The 24902-nt window shown below is 33.8% G+C and overlaps 1 protein-coding gene across 5 annotated transcripts in view; it reads left to right on the top strand.

The window, feature by feature from the left end:
* The window catches only part of EPHA5 (EPH receptor A5), a 340575-nt gene that overhangs the window by 57493 nt on the left and 258180 nt on the right, over positions 1–24902 (top strand). For all 5 annotated transcript variants that reach the window (XR_007457774.1, XM_049630545.1, XM_049630544.1 and 2 more), the window contains exon 3: positions 15543–16206. Coding sequence is in view for 4 of the 5 variants with exons in the window: in XM_049630545.1 (XP_049486502.1) it covers positions 15543–16206 (664 nt within the window). In the remaining variant the exon portion in view is untranslated. The remainder of the gene's footprint in view (positions 1–15542; positions 16207–24902) is intronic.

The following is a 24902-nucleotide window of genomic DNA, read 5'->3' as shown; positions in this document are numbered from 1 at the left end:
ACCTGGCCTATATATATATATATATATATATATATATATATATATATGAGACTTACTTGGTACATCTCTTGCTGAATGTTTAATACTGTCACCTTTAAGGTATTTTAGCTGAGAAAAAAAATGAGTTAAGGTAGTTTAAATAGGAAAAAGTTGCCTCAGTCATTATTCATTTTCCATTTAGAGGTACATTTTCAAAACTAGGCTGCATAAATCAAATTCAATTATTTAATATCAATGTATAGTTTTTGTAGTTAAAATATTCTTTATGGTTAGTAAATCTAACTTGGGTAACAATTTACATTCTATTATTAAATACCAAAGCTCTTCTTTTAATGTCTTTCTTCTAACAAAGAGAGTCCAGATTTTTTAAAATCCTTAAAATTATGTATATTTGTATGTTTATCTAATACTGGTTTATGAAATTCTGAAGAATATTAACTTCTCAAATATAATTTTCGGTCACTGTTAGACATCATTTTTATGTAGGGAGCATTAAGTTGTTTATATAGATTAGTGTGGAGTGTTATCAATGAGTGTACGTGTGCAAATAGTTGGCAGGCTGTCAATATGCTCAGTTTATTTTTTTCATGGATCTCTTTGTGGCATACTCCTGTGACTAGAACAAGTATGTATTTTACTTGCTTACTAGCTCTACTTAGTTATAAAAATGGCAACATTTTAGTTTAAATATGGCAACATATCAGAATTATAAATGCGGTCATCTCATAAACATAGGTATATACTTTGTTGTTGAATGTGAGAAAAACATTAAACTAAATGATTGAGGCATATTAATTATTCTGTAAAAATCATTGCAAGAGGGTGCTTGGGTGGCTCAGTCGGTTAAGCGTCTGACATCAGCTCAGGTCATGATCTCGCGGTTGGGTTCGAGGATATGAGCCTCATGTAGGGCTCTGTGCTGACAGCTCAGAGCCTGGAACCTGCTTTTGATTCTGTGTTTCCCACTCTCTCTGCCCCTCCCCTGCTCATGCTCTGCCTCTTTCTATAAATAAACATTTAAAAAAATTAAAAAGTTAAAAAAAAATCATTGCAAGAATGAACAGTGTCAGCAGTAAGGTTATATGAAAGTGTAAAGTAACTATTTAGAGAAAGATCATCAGGGAAGTGTTTCTTTGCCACCTGAGTAGCTTAGTTGGTTAAGCATTCTACTTAGGCTCAGGTCATGATCTCGCAGTCTGTGAGTTTGAGCCCCTCATTGGGCTCTGCGATGACAGTTCAGAGCCTGGAGCCTGCTTTGTGTCCTGTCTTTCCCTCTCTGTCTCTCTCTCTAAAATAAAGAAAACATTTAATTTTTTTTTTAATTGACAAGAGTGTTTCTGCCTTGATGATACTATAAGGTGGTTAGCTTTAAAACATGGCTGTAAATTCTTGTGACTTAGAAGTAGTACACTGAGACTTTCAGTTAAAGCAAAAAATTTCATTATGCATCTTGAGATCTATAAAACATTTTTCTGCTTTTTAAAAATTTCCAATAAGTATTTACTTTGTTACGTTTTTGGAATTATTAAAGTTTTAGCATTTTTTTGATTTGATGTACTTTTTAAAAGGGTTGCAATTAAATATAATCGAAAAATTACCGAGATTCTAAATCTTGTTTATCAGATATATAGCAGAGAAACTTTTCTATTTCATCTTACAACTTACGTTCTTCATTTGGGCCAGGTGAACCAAATTGTGTGAACTGCAGTCAGTAGGGGCTCATATATACATTTTTTGTTTGTTTGTTTATGGATGTGGGGGTGAGTGAAAGAGAATCTATGTTCCAGCATTCGAACTTTACATTTAGCCTAACCAATTAGACCTTGTCATGATAGAAATTTCAGATACCATTATATCTTATTTTATGAGAAAAGAAAAGAAGCTAGTTAGAGCAAGCCTCAACATCACATGAAATAAATACACTGTGCTTTGCTTTGCATTAATCACTGATGTTTTTAAATGTTGGGCTTTAACCATTTAATACAATTTTATAACCTTCTGAGACCTCCATGGGCTTGCCGACTTGTCACTTACCAGTGATAATTAGGAACAGAGATACATGAAATACAGATAAATGAAATTCACAGTGACTCAGGTAGCCTCCTTTTCCACTAGATTCAATTCTCTTTGGTATAAAACCTTTCCTGGAGCTGCCAACTCTTAACAACATTTGACAGAATTCAGTTTAACCTTCTCTCTCTTTCCTTGCCATTCTTCTGGTGGGAGTTATTATTGAGAGGAATAAAATAGTGGCCAGAGCAAAAGGCTGGCAACATTTCAGGGTTGACATGCCAAGTGTGCTCTGACTAAATTGCTTCTAGAAAAAAGAGAGAGAAATAACTCACTTGAAAGTTCTTTCTGTTCCCTTGCTGTAGGTCCCAGCACATCACTGAGTAAAGCAGTAAATCAAATGGCTGTTTTTATTTTCATTCATTTATTCACTTATTCATTCTTTCATTCGTATGTATGTACCCTCAATAGATATGCATTGAGTTTGTACAACTCTCCTGGCATAATTCTAAACATTGGGGATATGCAATTGACAACAAGTTTCTTTGTCATTGAGTGAATCAGTTGGAGGATACAGACATGTAAACTGACAAAGGAATATAAATTAGGTACTATGAAAAATATGTCACAGTGGAGTAGCCAGAATTTAAGACGTTATAATATGGCATCCTAGTGAGTAGGTACAACAAAGCAATTGTCAGTCAACACCATAACTTAGAATTTCCCAAATTATTTGCTGTGGAGTGTTCAGCAGAATGCTCATATGTGTTACAAATAAATGAGTTCTTTGGCAATGAGTGTGGAAAATTATAAATGCATATTTTAATGGGATAATTTACTGTCTAGCTTTACTATACAGATGTGTATACTATGCAGATTATACATATGTAGAGAGCTCTCAAAGCTTTTGATTTTAATATCTTAGAAAAGGATACACTAGGAAGAATTCCACAGTTGCCTTGCTAAAAACATTTGTTTACAATATAAAAGATTGCAAAGATGTATGTACCCCTGTGTTTACTGCAACATTGTTTACAATAGCCAGGATATGGAAGCAGCCCAAATGTCCATCCTTAGATGAATAAAGAATATGTGGTTTATATATGTATACAATGGAATATTACTCAGAATGAAATCTGCCATTTCCAACAAGATGGATGGATTTAAAGAGTAAAAAGCTAAGTGAAATAAGGCAATCAGAGAAAGACAAAACAAATGAACATGGGAAGAAATACAAACAAAAAATAGACTTACTTATAGAGAACAAACTGGTAGTTGCTAGAGGAGAGGTGGGTGGGGGGGATGAGTGAAATAGGTGATGGGGATTAAGAGTATACTCATTGTGGAGCACCTGGGTGTCTCGGTTAAGAGTCAGCTTCAGCTCAGGTCATGATCTCAGGGTTTGTGAGTTTGAGTCCTGTGTCGGGCTCTGTGCTGACAGCTCAGAGACTGGAGCCTGCTTCAGATTCTGTGTCTTCCTCTCTCTCTGCTCCTCCCCTGCTCTCTCTCTCTCTCTCTCTCTCTCTCTTTCCCAAAAATAAATGAACTTTCTTTCTTTCTTTCTTTCTTTCTTTCTTTCTTTCTTTGTTTATTTTTGAGAGAGACAGAGACAGAGTGCGAGTCGGGGGAGACAGACAGAGAAGGAGACACAGAATCCGAAGCAAGCTCCAGGCTCTGAGCTGTCAGCACAGAGCCTGATGTGGGGCTCAAACTCATGACCCAGGAGATCATGACCTGAGCTAAAGTTGAACACCCAAACGAGTGAGCCACCCAGGCACCCCTTAAAATAAATAAACTTAAAAAAAAAGAGTACACTCATTGTAATGAGCACTGAGTAATGTATAGAATTGTTGAATCACTATTTTGTGCACCTGAAACTAATAAAACAGTGTATATCAGTTATACTGGAATTAAAAATAAACAAATAAAAATTAAGAACATTTACTTATGTACATTTAGTGGGAACACAAAACATTTAGTGGGATTTTAGTTGCATGGAAAGTACTTTGAGTCACAGTATTTAGTTACTTTAGCTTTATTTCAGAGTTAAAAAGAAACAAAAATAAAGTACAGAGTAGAATTTTGGGAATAAAAAAAATATGGCTGTGCCTTGGAAAGTACCAGAAGAGTGACTTTCTTTTACTCCATTTATTAGTTTGCATCGGAATGACTATTTTCACACAAACTCTGTCTTCCTCTGGGAGACATCATGATGTAGTGAATTAAAACATGAGCTTTGAAGTCAGATATATCTGAATTCCAAACATTATTGATATTGTTCACTAATCATGTAACATTTTATCCTACACTTTCATCCCTATATCTCTCAATTCTCTCCTTTCTCTCTCTCATGTGTATATGTGTGTTTTATTTATGTTTAAGAGTATAGTTAAAATTTTAGTGTTTCAAAAATTTTTCATTTTCCCCATATCATGTATTTGCAACCTTCACATAAAGGAATTAATGTTAACTCTTGTACAATGTTATATAGTATAAATATAACACATTTTATTCATTCTTATTAATGGCATGTACATTGTTTCTTATTTGGCCAATGTTTGGCCCCAGTGTTTGGCCAACAACGTTGGAGGTAACATCTTGACTTATGTATTTCCAGTCACATATGAAAATGCTAGTGAAAAAAATAATAATTTGCCACATACTGCCAGATAGCTCCCCAAATTTGGATACTAATGCATACTCCCAGCAGCTACATAGAAGATTCCTTGTTCCTTATAACCTTTCTAAAACTTGATTCTATACCTGCCTACTTTTCTCCTAATAAATACACATTTAATTGTATATAGATTTATTCTTTATTAAGTATAACCAACTGAAATTTGAATGGAGAAATATTATTAAAGAGCTTGAGATGCCCAGGAGCTTACTGAGCCATCTTTATTAGGAACTGTTAGTTATATACTGGGTGAACTATCAGTTATATAGCAAACAAAAGAATAAAAGAATATCATAGAGAATTACTTCTTGTAATTATGAATATATTTTTTATCATATCAAGGGTCTTGTTTGCTCATCTACAAGTAGATAGGGAAGTGTCAAATAACATGTAGGTTTCATTAGACTAAAAAAGTCTATATCTGTATAATAACTAGATTTACCTGTTATGTTTCTAATTACTAGAATATACTGGTGAAGGGTATTGCATTGATAAGCAGATAGAAAGGCAGTTAATAACTTATTTTAATTTCGAGATTAAAATCACAGTACAAAATTAATTTCAATATTCCCATTTATGGTTACTAATCTAAGAAAGAGACAATTTCTTGAGAGAGAAGAAATAATATATGAAACAAAGAGAAAGAAACAATATATGAAGAGAAGAAGAAAAGAAAAACATGTGTGCAGAAGACCCAAGTAGGTAGAACAAATGTAAGATTTATCTTCTCTACTGTTGCAGTTCCACTAATGCTGTAAAGATTTCATATTTGCCTAGAATTCTTAGAAAAATCATTTTTCAGAGTTATTTCCAAATTACAGAGTTAATAAAATTCAATAAAAATATTTAGATTGAATTGATAGGTAAAATAGCTTCTGTAAAGATTAGTCATCCCTGTCTTCAGATAGTGTTCCTTGTTATCAATTTCCAGTCTATAATATAGTTCAAAATTAAATTTGCATTAAACTAATGATCAAAAACATGTAAACATAGACACTGACATTTTGAAATTGTCATTTTAGAACTATCACTAAACATTTTGAATGTCCATGTTAAGTTTTTGGTAAGAAATGTGTACTTTTTGGGCTCCTGAGTGGCTCGGTTAAGCATTCGACTCTCGACTGTTGATTTTGGCTCAGGTCATGGTCTCATGGTTCATGAGATTGAGCCCTATGACTAGGTCCATGCCGAGAGCTTGGAGACTGCTTGGGATTCTCTCTCTCCCCCCTTCTCTGTCCTTCCCTTTCTTTTTCTGCCTCTCTCTCTCTCTTTCTCAAAATAAATAAAATTAAAAAAAAAAAAGAAATGTGTGCTTTTATTCAAAGAGCTGTATTTTGTTAAATCAATTTATTGGCCAGACAAGGCTCAACAAATGCAGGAGGAGGGATTTGCAATGGACTCATATTTTGAAATATGACTGTTCCTACTTTTATTTCCATATCAAAGAAAGAAGCACGGGGATTCTGAACAGTAAAACTATTCCCTATGGAAGTTCAAGCTCCAGACTGGACAACAAGCTAAACATAGACCACCTCCATTTCTACAGAATTTCATTAATACAGTTGTGGCCAGAGAATTCAGTGGACTTTAGTCCATATTATGGCAATATAATCCTTCAAATTTGAATAAGCTTAAATTGTGGCTGTTTCCCAACAACAACAAAAAAATGGGATGGAAATTTGTGTTGAATAGCCACTGATTACAAGAATATGATTAATGTGAAAATTGAAATTGATTTGAGTGTTGTTGTCAAGGCCTACACCATAAGTGCAATATTATCTATTGAGAAATGAGACCAGGATAAATGAGGCCAGACTAGAGAATACGGATAACATTATATGTTCTGGTATATTTTATAGGCTGGATAAATAATCCAGAGTCACAAATAGTTTACTGAACCTTTATTTGTCTTGCCAGAATAGCAAGGATATAATTGTATCTATTTTGCCTGAAACATTAAGTGCATCAAAGGTTAATATACTTTATTTTCATTAAATTGAATCCCAAGTAAAATAGTTTATTTTTTTTTCTCATTTACTGAAACTTTCATGTTGCTTGGAAAAGAAAGCTTCCCCACAGAATTTTTAGCTGCTATGAAAGGACAATATTTATATTAAAGAAATTAGTAATGACACTCTGAAATTTTAAGTATTATTGAGACCATATACATTTTTTAAATTTTTTTTTAAATTTTTTTTAACGTTTATTTATTTTTGAGACAGAGAGAGACAGAGCATGAACAGGGGAGGGGCAGAGAGAGAGGGAGACACAGAATCTGAAACAGGCTCCAGGCTCTTAGCTGTCAGCACAGAGCCTGACGCGGGGCTCGAACTCACAGACCGTGAGATCATGACCTGAGCCGAAGTCGGACGCTTAACCAACCAAGCCACCCAGGCGCCCGGAGACCATATACATTTAAATAACACTAGGAAGACCATTTCTAACATCTCACAGAGACTGTCATGAAGGAATTCTTTAGTGTGTGTGTGTGTGTGTGTGCATGTATTTATGTACACATGTGTGTGTCCACTGTGAAATCCTGAAACAGGAGAAACATATGACTTCTTAGATCTTAAAATATTCATAGTTAAGTATATACTCTTGCTTAAGTATGTAATTGAGATCATGGGCATTTCTTTAGAAAGGATAGAACTTTCATTGTAACATAAACATTTTTGTTATATCACATGAAAGACTATTAATATTCCCACGGTTTTACATGTTACCAAATGTTGGACTGACCATCTCTTGGTATAACATGATAGAAAATAGATAGTGGTAAGCCACTGTAGCTTAAGCATGATGTTCATTTACAGTGTAACTGAAATGGACCTAAACTAGATCACAGGGTTATAAATCTATTTGTTTTTATTTGCTTCTTTTAAAATTATAGCTCATGGCACAAAATCACTGACAAACTAGATAACAGGCACCATATTTAATGGGACTGCTTTTTAATGAAACACTAATGAGATCATTTAAGATTTTAATTCAGTTTATTAGTTTGTTAATTTCAGGCATACTTACCCACTTAGCTACCTTTTAAATTATCATTGACCATTGACCATACATTTTCCTAAGTGAATTTTTGAAGGAAAAAAGCCAGATTTTAAAACTTGAAGTATTTATGACATTTTTTATTATTTTATATGAAACTATTCAGTATATGTCTTTTTAAATGAGGAATAACAATTCATTTATAAGCAATCATGATATATACATTTTGTTTTTAGATTATGTTCATCACAGTATTTACTAGGAAGTACTAATTTTTGCTAAAATCATGACCTTTTCTGTGAATATTTTGTCTAATATGGTCCTTTTGATTTTTCCCTCTCCAATTCATTTCTTCTGCACTTGGATATTTTTTTTTTAACAAATGAAGAATTCATTTTTTTCTTTCTTTTCATTTATTCTTTCCTTTTTTAAAAAGTTACTGACTGCAGCATTAAAGAAAAGAAAAAAAACTATGAATTATTTTTCTAGGGGAAAAAATGTACTCTTTGCCATTCATGTTTAGTGCTGTGTAGATTCTCAATTGTCTATGGATTTCCCTATGAAAATATTCATATAAACTTGAAATTTTAATTTCTGTTTTTTTCAAGTGTTTTAATTTGTTTCATGAATTGAGTTTGAGCCCATAAATATTTGTACTATTCCATGGGCAATAAAGTAATTGACTTCACCTTTATTCATACACAGAAAATTAACTGAGCCATTTCCAACAATATTTCTATATCATACTTGTGAATTTTAAAGATGTTTTAAGTACATCAAATGCCTATCTGTTGCAATCTTTTTCCACTAAGACATTATTGAGGAAATGGAATAAGATTGTTGATTGAAATTATTTTTGTAGAAAGTCTATATATTTTGTCATATTTATTTACTACAGAACCATAGCTATTAGATAAATTGAAGTTTGGAAACAGCAACTCTATGCTATGTATTTATTCCTTTTAAATAATTTTGTCCTTATGATTGAGCATAAAAACCAAGATGCTTCTGTTATTCAAAGGACTGTGCATGGTCTTGATCCAAAATTCAGGAAATTGATCAAGGAAGAATGAGTGTTGTAATTTTACAACAACAGCCCACAATCTTATCTTTTGAAAACAAAATTACCTAGTTTATTAGTTTATGACAATTTTTCTCTTTTGTTGGCTAAAATGATCTCAAGTGCCACCAAAATTTATGCATTATAACTTTATCCCTTCAATAGGAGAAAACAATGTCAGACATATTAATGTGGCACTGCTTAGTATGACAATCACTCTAAGGCTCCGTTTACTTATCTACAAAATGATATAGTTGTGTTCCTTACGATTATGTCATGCATGTGGTATGTAATGAGAGTATTAATTTTCTCAAATGTCAGTTGACTCACTGTAGCTCTAAGCTTTTCTTCCTGTACTATATTAGTTGAGAGGTTTTAACATCTACAAGGATTACATCTGAATTACAACAAAATGTTTTCAAAGCATTTATGACCCAAGATGAAGTTTGATCTCCTATTTGACTCTGTGTTTAAGCATGGGGCAGCCATTGAACAGGCAGGCCCACTAGGACCTCCTATTTATGCCCAACATGCACCAGTCATAATAATACAATATTTATTCCTAATGAGGAATGGTTTGTGGTTGATAGTAACACATCAAAAGTTAATAATAACTATCAGATTAAAAAAAAAAGTTTGTCCCAACAATAATAGGATTCCTCACTTTTTGTGCCATTAATTTTGTTCCTAAATCACTTAATTCTTTGAGGATTTTCTGGCTTAGTTTCTTTCGGAGGAAATGTCCTGGATTGAATGTCTTAGGTTATGGCTGACTTTTGCAGGCACACCAGATGAGTGAGATCAATTGTACCTCCAACAGAGAGGAAAAAGATAATGATTTTATGTGAGCATAGTAAGTCTTATAAAATGTTATGGGGAAGAATATTAGTAATTGTTAATTATGCACCTGGGTAAAACAAAAAAAACAATTCATTTAGGTCTTTACTTGAATGTATTTTGCCTAATTTTAATCAGTATAGTAGACCAAAATAATAGAAAAAAATAACATGAAATAATGAACATCTTTAGTGTGTTTGAAGTTTATGATTATTTTATATTGTATTTCCTCTGATTTTTGTGTAGCAGGAAGCTTCCAGAAATTCTATACTTTAAGTAAACATATTATGAGGTAACAATTGGAATGTGTTGCTCACTAGTTATAATAGGTTAAGTGCCTTACCTCCAAATTTGGGCACATTGTCAAACTATTTCCCAGGCACTTTCTAAGATTATGGAAAGGTACTGCTCTTTTAAAAACAACAGTTAATTAGTAATTTTAGATTAGATTCCTTTCAGTGAAGTTAGCAAACATACAACACTCAGACACACACACACACACACACACACACACACGCTGCAAATCATAGCAGATGACATCTAAATGTATTTTAAATATAATGGGAAGCCTGGAATTAATTTCTTTTTGGAGCATTTCAAAAGACATCATACTTGGGGCGCCTGGGTGGCTCAGTCGGTTGAGCATCCAACTTCAGCTCAGGTCATGATATCACAGTTCGTGAGTTTGAGCCCCGCGTTGGGCTCTGTGCTGACAGCTCAGAGCCTGGAGCCTACTTCAGATTCTGTGTCTCCCTCTCTCTGCCTTATCCCACTCATGCTCTGTCTCTCTCTGTCTTAAAAATAAATAAGTAAATAAACAAAAAAAAACCCCAAAAGGCATCATATAAAATATTGTGATATTAAAGGATAATAGGCAATTATTCCTATATTCAAAGAAACATGTAGTAAACAAGATATTGCTACAAAGTTATACTTTGGGTATTCAGAGTAAAACTAGAAGTAATTGATTCTTAACTGTATTTTTATACTACTCTGCCAAAGAGGATCACTAAGAGAGTCCTAATATTGTTTGACTGAAATATGAAAGTATAGTGCCACTAACTGATATGCTATATTCTGAATTTTTAATTTAATTTGTATATATGCATAGAATAGTGAAGAAAGTGAGTGAAAAGTGAAAACAATATTTTAAAACATATTATGGTAAAAAATAAGATATCTAAACTGATCTATATGTTAAAATTTTAAAATGTGATGCTAATGAAAAATAGTTCTACAGGTTGATATACAAAACTGAACTCAAAGTAATTGTATAAATTATTAAAATAAAGAAAATGTCTTAAATGCTTAGAGCTTTATATTGAAGACTAATTTTCAAAAAAACATGAATTTATAAGCTGTCTTTCTTTTTTAAATTTATAAAATTCAGACAGTTTACACAGAACAAATTGTATCATTATTCAAACAAACACAGAAGACAAATCATGCAACCATTTATTTACCATGTTTGAATTATTTCATATTTTGAATTAGCAGATCTCTGGGCTAAGGAATGTATACATGTTTGATATTCATTCATATGAAATATTTATCAGGTGTGCTAATCTGTGCCCTGTGGTATCAGACTCTGAGATATAGTAGAGAACAAGGCAACTAAATCTCTACTCTCATATTTGTGTTTCGGAGTATTAAAAATATATATTTGTGTGTATACTGAGGGAGAAAGGAAGGAAGAAAAAGAAAGAAAATAAAAAAACAAAGAAGAGAAAAGAAAGAAGAGAAAAGAGAAAAGAAAAGAAAGAAAAGGAAAGGAAAGAAAAAAAGGAAAGGAAAAGAAAGAAAGAGAAATTGAAAAGAGTAAAAGAAAAGAAGAAAAGAAAAGTTTATAGTTATATGATGCTGAAAAAAAATGTGAATTTCATTTTTACCTACTGGGGTAGCAGTTGATGATAGTGAATCAAGGAATCCCACACACAAATACTCACACCAAGGACAGAAATGTGCCAAGAAGAAGACAGATGTAGATACAGGTAGAGGGGATGGTCAGATGGACAGGGTTGTCATCTGTGAGTTTGAGAAAATCTTTTCTTTTGTCTAGTTTTCAATTTTCTCATTTCTAAAATGAACAGTAGGTCCATATCTCTTAAGATCCCTACTAATATTTTATATTAGACATTAAATGACTGGAATAGAGAGTTTCAATTCTCTCTATAGTTTGTGTAACCAGTGCCAGTGGTGGGGTCTCGGTTTATGTATCTATGTAAGGTAAGAGCAGGGATTATAACTGGGGCTTCAGGCTGATAATATTTCCTCTGTACAAAAACAATCACATATTTCTATTTAGGCATCTTTACTTCCTTCTGTGGAAGAAAGATACATAGAAACACAATATTGAAAACAGAACTGGGCAATAAGCACCCCCTGATAACTTGCAAGGTCCAAATCGAGACTGTTCACATGATGATTCCTACTGTGTATTTGAAGATGGAATATAAGGGAAGGTTCCAGCTGGGTTGTGTGTCCTGAGACAGTACTTTTAAGTTCTGAAGGAAAGAGATGTGAAGTATAGGCTAGAGGATAGTAAATGGGAACCTCGCTGACAAGGTAAGAGACCATCAGAGCTTGGGGCAAGAAACCTACTAGCCCAATGAGAAAGGTAGTCAAGGAAAAGTAGTTCTTGGGTCTCCTGGCTGGCTCAGTCAGTTGAGCGTCCGACTTTGGCTCAGGTCATGATCTCACAGCTCCTGAGTTCGAGCCCAGTGTCAGGCTCTGTGCTGACAGCTCGGAACCTGGAGCCTGCTTCAGATTCTGTGCCTTTCTCTCTGCCCCAACCCACTCGCATTCTGTCTCTGTCTCTCTCAAAAATAAATAAACGTTTAAAAATTTTTTTTTAAAAAAAGTAGTTCTTAATAGTTTGGGTAGGAAAAGTCGGTAACTCCAAGTTTTGTATGTTTATTTTGATATACATATGGATATTAAAAGAAGTCCTTTTGTTCGCCACTGCTCTGATGACTATGGCTGGCTTGTGATGCCAGGTCAGGCATAGGATTGGAACGCAACTGACTTAGAGATTTTAGTGCCCAGCAGGAAAAGGAGCAAGCCCATGCATCTGGGAAAGAAATCAAGTCAGCCTAAGCTGACTGTGTAAAACCAGTTCTTTAATCTTAAAACAAAGAAATGTGAGTAAGGAGGAAACAAATGTAGAGAAAAATGTGGGATCGGAGGATGGCTCTTGAGGAGTGGCCAGACCTGAAGAAAGGACTGCAGCCACCATATTGCAGTGATCGTGTTTCCAAAATGTCCAGGCACATTGCTTGTAGTAATCAAGGAGCAACAAATACTTTTATTAAACCATGGGATCATAACAATTCAACAAAACTGAACCCCAAATACCATGTTTTCTGTCTGTGGCCTTCATTAAACCACTACAGTTTCCTTGACATGACATTTGCCAAAGTGTCTAGGAATAGACCTGCCACATTCTTAATTTCTTGGTTTGTGTTACTTTCTTTTCACCCCCTTTGTTTCTTCCTCATTGATGTTATTTTTTGCTGAGGACAGCAAGAGGCCCACTTGGTATTAAAAAGGAAGAAAACTTGTAAGAATTCAAAGTTTTATTTCAACTACTCAAACCAAAATAAATGATTTTTTTTGTCTGTTTCTTAGCATATTGCTGTACATAGGAGCAGATATTTATGGGAAAATGTATGTATTACCCAGTTGATTCTCTGAATGGCTTATGGCTATAATTATTTAAATTAAAGTCTTTCTGTTCCCTCATTAAAAATAGAAAATGTGAGCCTCCATTTATATTTTGGACACTTGAAAAGAAAAATAAATAAAATCCCACCATGATAGATTATAACATCAAAGAAAATTATAGTTTTTCTCTTCTTAATTAAGAATATTCGGAGAAGTAGCTGCTTATGCACATACTTTGAAATTATCACCTGAAGCAGTAACTATTAAGCTGTCTTGTCGAGTGCTGCTTGGCTTGCATTTTTAATAATATTTGTGGTACCTTGGACTTTGTACAAAGACTGTGAATTGCTTAATTTATAATCCTGGAAGATGCTGTTTCTCTGATCCCTCTTACTTGTCCAATTCCTCCTACTTGCTAGCAGTGTTGTATTGGAATATATGATGCAGAAATAGTTTTTTTTTTTTTTTTTTTGTAAATGATTTAAGGTCAAAGATTTGAAATCTGTGTTTTGTATTGGAAGACTGTGATAAAATAATCTAAAACAGATAATATAGCATTTTGATTTTCTTTTTTTTTCAGAGAAAAAATTTGTTGATGCCATTTTCCATTTTACTAATTCAAAGAATATATATCTATTTAGTTTTGGTACAGTAAGTTGATCATTTGTATTATTTTTATTTGGTTAGTTGATGTGCTCTTTTGCATGAAATATTAATAATGGCATTCAGTAACCATTTATAATAAAGAGATTTATAGCTGGATCACTTCAGGAAGCTAATGTAAATAGTTTAGTGACAGATTGCTGAAAGAGAAAGCTGTTTTGGAAATCCAAGGCTAAGTAGAGTTTATGTACATTTTGAGAGAAGACAAAAGTGAGATTAAATGAAAGAACTAAGGCTTCACATAACACCATGATGTGAAAGTGGTTAAGATAAAATCTTGATGTCTTTCTCTTGTGAATTTAAGGAGCTCAGCAGTTTTCGCTCATTAGCACATTTTACTTATGCTTGTCTGATGGCAGCTAGAATTTTGAGAGGGACCATCTGAGGTACACGATTTATGTGCATCCCTTGTGACTCCCCATTTTTCACATCTTTGTCAGTTGAGCAGAATCAAGAAATAATGCTCTATTTAAATTCATGTCTAAAGAGATGAAGTTTATGAAGTTTATTATCTATAATATTTAAAGTCTGAAATCGAACTCTGGATTTATTGAAAGTCAGTATGATTTCAATGCTCTTTGTGTTTCAGGGTCATTTTTAAGGATATACATATATCCATATATATATATATATTTATATTTATATACACACACAGTTTTGTACACAGATTCTGTACAAGTTTAAAAAACTCCCTAAATTATAATAACATCCTTATGGAGAATAAAAACTTGGTTCTATATTGTTTAGAAAGTGATTATGATACACTGAAAGTCTAAAAGCTGGAATTTTATTGGGAAAGAGGTAAGTTTAGATCTCTTTGACCTAATATTTTGGAAGCTATATAAATCATGCTTAATTTTTTCTGTACCTTATATATATTCCAAACTCTTAATGTCATTATTCATAAAATAATGAATTGGTAAAAAGAATTAATGCATTCCCAGGATATAATAAGAACTCAGTATTCAAAATGACAAGGTTCTTCATATATAATTTTTGTCTCTATTTTATATCTGTCTCTAGGCTTATATTTCATAGATAAATCTATGAATAAGTTTAGCTATCCAATTTGCAAAAGAATCCTAAACAGATTGGTTCAATGAAATAAGCATCTATTTTTAATTTTTAAAGTAATGAATTTTCTCTCACATTTTATTACATTGATGTGTTATTTGTAACATGCCAGAATTAAATAAATGTGGATTCACATGTTTCTTTATCCCTTCTTTTCCATATTTACTGCTTTTTTACTGTTGTCTTTTTTTTAATGTACTTCTTTTTTCTGTCACATTTTATCTACTTTCTTAGCTTTTATACTTCACTTTCTTCCAAATATACATCCTTTCACTGCTTGTTAACTGCACCCACATGCAGTTTCTTCTTTTTCTCTGAAATACATGCTCTTTTTCCCCTGAAATGTGTGTGTGTTAACTTTTGAGTTACAGTGACTAATGTGCTATTAATTTACTTAATCTAAAAGGTATTTTTAAAGTTCTCATTATAGAGCTTCCTCTTCTGATACCATAGAGGAAGGCGGCAGAAATTTCTAGATCTGAAATAGTTTCCTTTGACTATGTTTACTAGCTATTTTCTAAATATTAAAAAAAAATTTTCTTTCTATTTTACATTATATAGTGGGAGGAGATTGGCGAAGTTGATGAAAATTATGCCCCTATCCACACATACCAAGTATGCAAAGTTATGGAACAGAATCAGAATAACTGGCTTTTGACCAGTTGGATTTCCAATGAAGGTGCTTCCAGAATCTTTATAGAACTCAAGTTTACTCTGCGTGACTGCAACAGTCTTCCTGGAGGATTGGGAACCTGTAAGGAAACCTTTAACATGTATTACTTTGAGTCGGATGATGAGAATGGGAGAAACATCAAGGAAAACCAGTACATCAAAATTGATACCATTGCTGCCGATGAAAGCTTTACAGAGCTTGATCTTGGTGACCGCGTTATGAAACTGAATACAGAGGTCAGAGATGTAGGACCTCTAAGCAAGAAAGGATTTTATCTTGCCTTTCAAGATGTGGGTGCTTGCATTGCTCTGGTTTCTGTGCGTGTGTACTATAAAAAATGCCCTTCTGTGGTACGTCACTTGGCTGTGTTCCCTGACACAATCACTGGAGCTGACTCCTCGCAGTTGCTTGAAGTGTCAGGTTCCTGTGTCAACCATTCTGTGACAGACGAACCACCCAAAATGCACTGCAGCGCTGAAGGGGAGTGGCTGGTGCCCATCGGGAAATGCATGTGCAAGGCAGGATATGAGGAGAAAAATGGCACCTGTCAAGGTAAGAATTTGCCTGCAGATCTGCAGGAACTGTCTGCACCAGTTGGATCACGTATATGTATTTCCTCCAATGATTATGAGCAGATGACCTTTTACTTTGCTAATTTATGGAGATTATTTCTCTCCAAGTTTGATTTTTCTCTTCTCAGAATTTTAAAATTTCTGGCAACGATCAAAGATTTAATGTAATATTTTACTGAATATACATAATTAATACACACAGAGTGTCTTACTTGCAGTGTAGTATTTCATATTCATTTTACTTTCAGAAGTTTTATCTTGAGCAACTCAAACCAAAGGATTATTTCTTTGTGTGAGTATTGTCTGCTACAAAGTATTGTCTCTCCACGAAGAGAAAATAGTAACCTTACCTTGCTATATAAAATTCAAATGCATGTGTTAGATGTGACTTGTTTGGCATGCTTTTAACTGCCTTTAAAAAGTTCTTCAGAAATAAGTTCAGCCATATGAACCCCATACGAAAATGCTGGTCAGCGTGTTGTTCACATATAATTGTTATTACAAGTTCGCTTTTAAAAATTTGCAAGTCAGGGGTGCCTGGATGGCTCAGTCGGTTAAGTGTCCAGCTTAGGCTCAGGTCATGATCTTGCAGTCCATGGGCTCAAACCCATGTGGGGCTCTGTGCTGACAGCTCAGAGCCTGGAGCCTGCTTCGGATTCTATGTCTCCCTCGTTCTCTGCCCCTCTCCTGCTCGTGCTCTCTCTCTCAAAAATAAATAAACATTAAAAAATTTTTAAAAATTTACAAGTCAGTATTGAATGCATAATAAGTAGTACCTGAGAAAATAACTTTGGAGATGGAGCCAACACAAAACGCTTATTTCAAATCAATTTATACTTGCGGAATTTTTTTGTTTTATTTTCTTAATTGAAATGTGATCATGTGTGCTATCCCCTTCATTTGAAAATATCCTTCTTTTGTCCACAATGTGGTGAGTTAAACTTAGATGTTTGTCAATGGCTTTGGGGAACAGGGTTTTACTTTATGTCAAAGTGAAGAACAGTTTATGAGGAAGAAAATATTTTTACTTAAAAAAAATTCATTCATCCTTATGAACCTTTTTCTACCATGCTGTGCACATGCTAAATAGGTAATGAGACTTATTAACTGAAGAGAAAACCAAATGCCGAGAAGTACCCTTATCCCACCTGGTAGCTTCAAGTACATTTTTTTTTTCAAAATCCACTATATAATGTGAATCAGACTTGCTCAAGTTTGTTCAGGCCTGACTGTAAATTGATTATAGATCCAGGGGATCAAAACTAGGGAAATTACCTGTAAATCATAGTGATTTTGATTAATTATTTCTCTCTAGAAACACACTGCAGCATTTAAAAAAAAAATTTTCAGGGCACCTGGGTGGTGCAGTTGATGAAAGCATCCAAATTTGACTCAGGTCATGATCTCACGGTTCATGAGCTTGCACCCTGCTCCGGGCTCTGCACTCTCTCTCCCGCTCTCTCTGCACCTTGTGGGATTCTCTTTCTCTCTCTCTCTCTCTCTCTCTGTCTGTCTCTCTTCCTCGCTCACTTGCACTCTCTCTCTCAAAAATAAATAAATGAAAACTTCTTTTTCCTCATCAGCTCATATTCTGTATCCCTACAATATCATCTACAATTAAGTTTATGGTGTCTACAACTCTCTATACCTTTATATATGTACATACATATATGCGAAGTTTTATTAAATCACAATTATGTTTTGGAAATCATTTTTAACTTTCCAGGGAAGTTAATTATATTTTATTTGGGATTAGATGTGAAAGAAAGTTCTAACTAACATTATCTTAACTTTTCTTTTGAATGGCTCTCTGAGTGTAATGTGAAGATATATGTAATTGTAGAATCAAAGCAGGAGATTAAGCATAATCTGTTGAATACATTTCATTATTTTGTTTAAAATATTTATAATATAAATCTTACATTTTCAAAATTTCATTTTCTAATATTACAAAGCAACATGCTATATTTGATTGTTTATGTCACTTTAGAGAATGGTATGTGGTCAGTTCAGTGCAGAACACAGTGACCTTTGTCTTCATCCAGATGGACCGAGGGTATAAAAGACCTCTGCCTTTTTAGAAGCTAATTATTTATTTCGCTGGGATTAAAACGTTCTCTGCATGCTTGTCATGAAAGTATCTTGGGAAGTAGTGTTCTGACAGAATGTTTCTCAATCCAGGCGTTCAATGCATATCTTTCTCTTCCCACACTCAGTTAGAAACCTAACTGAGAGACAGTGGGGTAAATCAGAGAGGCTAGCTACATTGTAGAAAACTTCACTAGGCTGGTCTGTCTAAACTCATTTATTATCTTACCCTGGTAATAGGAACAAAGGTTGTGGGGTCATGAAAATAGTGAACTACCCAGCCCCAGAGGGTGTTCTACGCAACATAGTCCGTTTGAATAGTGCCTCTTGGTGTTTTCCAAAATACAGATGGCATGTGGCCACTCTATGAGGAGTTTCAAATGTTTACCCTATAAATAACCTACTTCATTGAATGAATAAATAAGTTTTGAATGCTGATTTTGGAGAATTAAGGTATCACAGATATTCCTGAGACATTTATATCTACACGTAATAAGAATATGCAAATGTAAATGTCCCTGTGTGTGGCATATAAAATTCCATCATAACTTTAAATAATTCTGTGATCTTAATATGCTATCCTCAAACCATTAAATGTGGATCTTGATGTTTTTAAACTATTCTTGTTAGGGCAGAAATCTAGGAATCATTCCTAACATCTCCTTCCTACTTGCTACCTGGGTCCTATTTATCACAAAATATTCATAGAAATCACCTCCAGGCTGTCTCTTAAAATCATCCACTTTTCTCTATTTCTTTTCTTCCAATCTATAAGTATGTCTTGTTGGAACTTTACTTTCAAATATAAGGAATGACTTTATATAATAGTTTGATTTTTGAGCCATGTGAGTGTATCACCTCTACAGAAATGCAAATCTCGTGGTTTTGCACACCCATCCTTCGCTGTCCCCACTTAACCCCACCACAAACTTCAAATACTTCAATGGTTGCCCATTAAGGTAAATTTTTTACAGTAACTTAAGATCCTGCATGGTTTTGCCTCAGACACTTCTTAAACTATGCTTCCTCCTCTTCTCTCTACACTAGTCACACTGGCTTCTTTTTTTCACCTTCTCAAGAGCAGTTTGCTGACTTATACTACTTGTTCTATGAATCTGTTCTCTTGCCCTGAAACATTCTTGTATCTACTTCACGCCTGATTAACTCATACTAATCCTTCAGGGGTGTCCTCCAACACCCCTTCCTCAGGGAAACTCTCCCTGACTCTTCAAAGTTAGGCCTCTCTGTTATTTACTTCTGTATCTTCCCTTCATTGAACCATTTAGAGTTATGATATTGCATCTTTTGTTAATTAATTATTTGATTAATGACTGTCTTTACTCCCACTAGATCACACACTCCTTGATGGCAGGGATGCTGAAGGTTATCTTAAGAAATAAGAAAGAAACCATAAGTCGAGAGGTAGAGAAGTAAATTCAGGAGAAAATAGAATGGGCAAAGGTATAAAAGAAGATTGTGCTTTAAAATTATAGTACTGCTCCTTTATCTGAGGAGGTTACGTTCCAGGACCCTCAGGGATGGCTGAAATTGCATATATACCAAACCCTATATACACTATGCTTTTTCCTATGATAAAGTCTAATGTTTAAATGAGGCACAGTAAGAGACTAACCACAACTAATAATAAAATGTAACACTATAATAATATACTGTAATAAGTTATGTGAATGAGATGTCTCTCTTAAAATATCTTGTACTTTACTCACCCTTCTTGTGATGATGTGAGATGATAAAATGCCTACATGAGGAGATGAAGTGAGGGGAATGATGTAGGCACTGTGATCTATCATTAGGCTACTACTGAACTTCTGACAGTATGTCAGGAGAATCATCTGAGTCTGGACTGTGGTTGACTGCATGTAACTAAAAACACCGAAAACAAAAGAGTGGACAAAGGCAAACTACTATATTGGTTTCTTTTTTTTTTAATGTTTATTTATTTATTTTGAGAGAGAGAGCATAAGCGGGAAGGGGAAGAAAGAGAGAGAGAGAGAGAATCCCAAGCAGTCTCCGCACTTAGTGCATAGCCCCTCGTGAGGCTCGAACCCATGTCTGCAAGATCATGATCCAAGGTGAAATCAAGAGTTGGACGCTCAACCGAGTCTCCAGGTACCCCTGTATTGATTTCCTTTTTTTTTTAACCTTTGTATTTATTTGTAGAAAGTCTCTTCAGTCACAAAATTGACAAAGTGTCTCTTAAACCAGTCATTTCTTAGTCCTAAGATCATCAGGCCAAATGTTCAAGTTCTGTGTGTTAAACCATATATGGTTGGCATATGACATATTAACTGTGATAGAGACCATCTTAGTGATTTAGACCTTAGAAATCACATCCTGAAATGTATTTATAATATACACTTATTATACACTTACATTTAATTACTGTTTCTTTGCTAATCAAAATATGTTGGGATTTAATTAAGGATATAACTATATTAAGAAGCTGAAGCGTGAATAGATCTGTTTTAATCATCATCATGTGTTAATATTTACTAAGCCTGTACTAGGATATGACCAGGTAGTTGCTCATGTGACCTGGTATAGAGATGCAGGGCATGATGGAGTTGACACAACTAGTTTTAGAGACTAAACAATCACGACTCAGAATGCTAGGCAGCTCATTAACATATGATTTCAATCCAGAAGACAACCAAGAAGTAATTCAGGAATCTCTGTCTGTTTAACAACTCATGCTGTATCATCTTCTTATCCCTTTATTTAATTTCCTTTAAGAGAAATTAACTACCTTTCCCATAATACCCTGCTTTTAATGAGGTAACAAAAACTCTTGTTTCTATTGTATTAATTTAAAATATAGAATCTATTTATTTTTCTAAGGCTTACTTCTATGCCCATATTTTCAATAATAAACTGTTTAAAGTATACAAATTTATTTCTTTGAAATGTTCTTTCAGAAACTAATAATGTATTAAATCCATTTATACAAGTATGTTTTCCTACTTGTTATTTATTATTATTTCTGATGAAATTCATGCTATTTTTGCCCCTTAAGAGTCATATGAAATTTTTTTTGAGTACAAAATTATTAGCAAAACCTCATTTTGGAAGTTTCTGCTTTTTATTGAAGTGAATGTGTTTGACAGAAGTAATTGAGTTCACATGAATCAAATGTTGCCTGCTGAGTTCTCTTGTGATTATGTTGCTGACTTACTCAGATGCAAGGCAAGACCACTAATCTTCATCAGTTGCTAGTGGAATGAAGTAGTAATTTGAAATTACCCCTAGATAATTATAGTTTCACTTATATCAAATGGAGGAAAGAGATTTAGATTGTGGGTCACTGCCAAAACCAGTCAGAGTGAAGAAGGTATATAGTGCATGCTAAAACACAGGGTAAGCGAGGTTACATGCCAAGGGCTGTGGAGAAAAAGCACTTATTAATTGTCCAACTGGGAGATGATTGCATAGCAAGGAAAATGTAGTGCAAATACTGAGCTCAAGAAAAAGCCTTGATTCAGAAACAGTCCAGATACTGCAGGGAGTAGTATGTCGATCATTCATACTTCTGGTGCATATTTATGTTTGAAACAAAATTGACTGGAAATATAGAATATTAGGTGCTTGTGTAATTATGCACTAGAGAGCCTAGTTATTTTTAATTAGGCACATTACCAAAGAACATCAAAGGGGTTGAACTTTTTGGTTCTATTTGGTATGCTCTTTTATACAACAAAAGGAAACTGATTTTAATTTCAAAATTTTAACAAAAGATGGTATTTGTGGAAGTACAGAATATCAGTGGTGCGTGTGTGTGTGTGTGTGTGTGTGTGTGTGTGTGTGTCCTGCTTCTGAGAACCATGACCAAGACAAGTTAGTGGTTAAATCATTTCATCCATTGGTAGGTATTATATATGAGAATAATGAAATTATTTCTTTTTTGTTTTAACTCTTCCTTAATAGTTTTGGATTAGTTATGTCACAGTTTTAGAGCATACTTTGCATTTATTTTTGTTTTTGTTTTTTTGTTTTTTTCTAAATCAGGGTTTCTCAACACTGGTACTATTGATATTTGGGGCCACTGTTTACTATTGATATTTTTTGTTGAGTGACGGGGTAGTCCTAGTCATTGTAGGATATTTCCAGAATCACTGGCCTCTAATCCACTAGATGTAGTAGGACACCCCTCCCCACTTTGATAATCAAAAAATGCCTCCACAGAGTGCTAAATGATCCCTGGGGGCATAATTCTAACCAGGTCAGAACCACTAATTGTCCATGTAAGTAGATGTGCTGCTAAAAACTAAATATGTCTATAGACTGGTTGTCTTTGCAAAAGTGAATCTTTTTCTTAAAATTCTGCAGAACGAAGGATGTGTACATTTGGAAATATGACTGATTTAACTTGGATATCGTAGGGAACATGCTGCTTGTGAGAGGCAGCATACTCTAGTGGTTTGAACACGTGGATTCTGGCCAGAATGCCTGTATTCCAATCCTGTCTCTGCCGTTTATCAGCACTGTATCCCTGTGTACGTCATCGAATCTCTCCACTCCTTGTTTCCTTCATCTCTAAGTCATAGCAATACTATGAGAAATTACATGGAAATTACTTACTTCCTAGCACACTGTACTTATTCAGCAAACATTAGCTACTTCTTATAGCTCTCATTAAAAATAAAATGTATTTACAGGAGTATATGTTTGTCAATTGCCAAATACAGTGTAGTTTCAGGTTAGAAAATTCTCGAGTTTTCTCAACCTAGAAATTATATTCTTGAGCAGTATCATTTATCAAATGATAATCCTACATTTTTATTTATTGGATGATGAAAACTATGTAAATATATTAGAATCTCTTTTATAAAGAATATTTGCTTCCTGATTACCTATTACGATTCATTCTTTATTATTATACTTAGCACTGTATTCCATGTATACAATTCCTGTATCCTAGGAATGCAGACACATAGGTATACAAACATACATATAGATTCACATCTACAGTTGCAGTTTATGAGAGTTGCTAATGGCAGTGTGAGTGTGTAAGTTTAGGTAGGGAAGTAAGAAAATAGTTCTCTGAAAAGTGATGTTTAACCTAAATGTGGAGTAAAACAAAACAAAACAAAACAAACAAAACAAAACAAAAAACAACGATGTAAAGATATACAGATGGCATAACAAGCAGAAGGAGCTTTCAGTGCAGAGATCCGTTGTATTACATTAATCAATTTTATGTATATCTTTTTTCTTTCTAAAATTATATTTTAAAGTGTATTTGCATATTAAAATTAGAGTAATAAAAGCTACAAATTCCTAGAACTACCTGCTAAAAGAGTCTGTTCATATACATAGTATACTATCTTAAGGATAGAGAATTCCTAATATCTATGGTCAAACACAGACATATCAAACATGAAATAATTCAGTATTTTCAGTGGGTGGCTCCTTGGAAATTATTACATTCACTGAAAGTTTGAAAGGTTTTTCTTTTTTAAGAATTTGATGTTTCATTGATCCAACAATGGCTAGTAACTGGTGAATCTTCTGCCTTATGTGCATAACAAAACAGGGAGACTTGGCAATGGAAGAAAGGAAAAAGAACTAAATACTCTAACAAACTGGTCTGTTTGTCTCCTAGACAAACTTTTAATCTTTATTTGCACCCTTACTTTCTCACTCATAAAAGACATTATACTAGCAATAGTCTTGAGTCCTTCCCTCCTTCCCCCATCTCTCTTTTCATATCTATCTGTCTATCTATCTATCTATCTATCTATCATCTATCTATGTATATATAGAAGGAGAGACGGAGACAGAGGGAGAGAGAATAAATGTAACACATGAATGCTATACTTCATACGTATAGTAATTCTAATAACTGGTTTGGGTAGATCTCTAGGATATTTTATTATGCTGATGGAACATTCTGTATTGTTACTGTGCAAATGGATTATAACATTAATGAACTGGAGCTCCATCATGATCATATGGATAGAGAATTAATGATTATATTTATGCTCAAGTGGCTTGCACTGTACAAAACACCTCTTGATGATAAACATTTGTTAACATGAGATGCACTGCATAGGGTCCTTTTATTATAATGTTAGTATAGAATGATAATTATTAGAACAAAAATAATTACAGATCTTATGAAGGCCATATCTTAATTTATGTATTGAGTTGATTCAAGTATTACGAGGAAATTAAAACATACTCTCTTTTGTTTTATTGTTTGCTTCTTTTCTTATTATTTGGATAGTAGGAAAAGGACTTTCATGAAGTTTGGTAACACAAATCAGTATAGCTCTCATGGAAAAAATTGTGTGTACAGAGAAACTTAATGTTGAAAACTCTGAGTGTAATTCAGCAAACATCTCAGTGTCTGCTTTCAGATTTTCAAGAGCAAAAAAAATTCAAAAAACTTAATGCAGATGTTAAGAAATGAAGTAGCCAACCCTTTCATAAAATAATTAAGCAAACTTACAATCTTAAATCTGAAGGCTGCTTAAGATGCAGCCCTCAGTTCAAATCTTACTCTTCCGTTTCATAAATGTGTGACTGTGGACAAATATAAAACCAAACTGAGCTTAACATTCCTCCTCT

Source organism: Panthera uncia, chromosome B1 (assembly GCF_023721935.1).
Source record: "Panthera uncia isolate 11264 chromosome B1, Puncia_PCG_1.0, whole genome shotgun sequence".
Taxonomy (NCBI): Eukaryota; Metazoa; Chordata; class Mammalia; order Carnivora; family Felidae; genus Panthera; species Panthera uncia.
The sequence above is the reverse complement of the archived record's forward strand: the minus strand, read 5'-3'. Positions and strand labels throughout refer to the sequence as shown.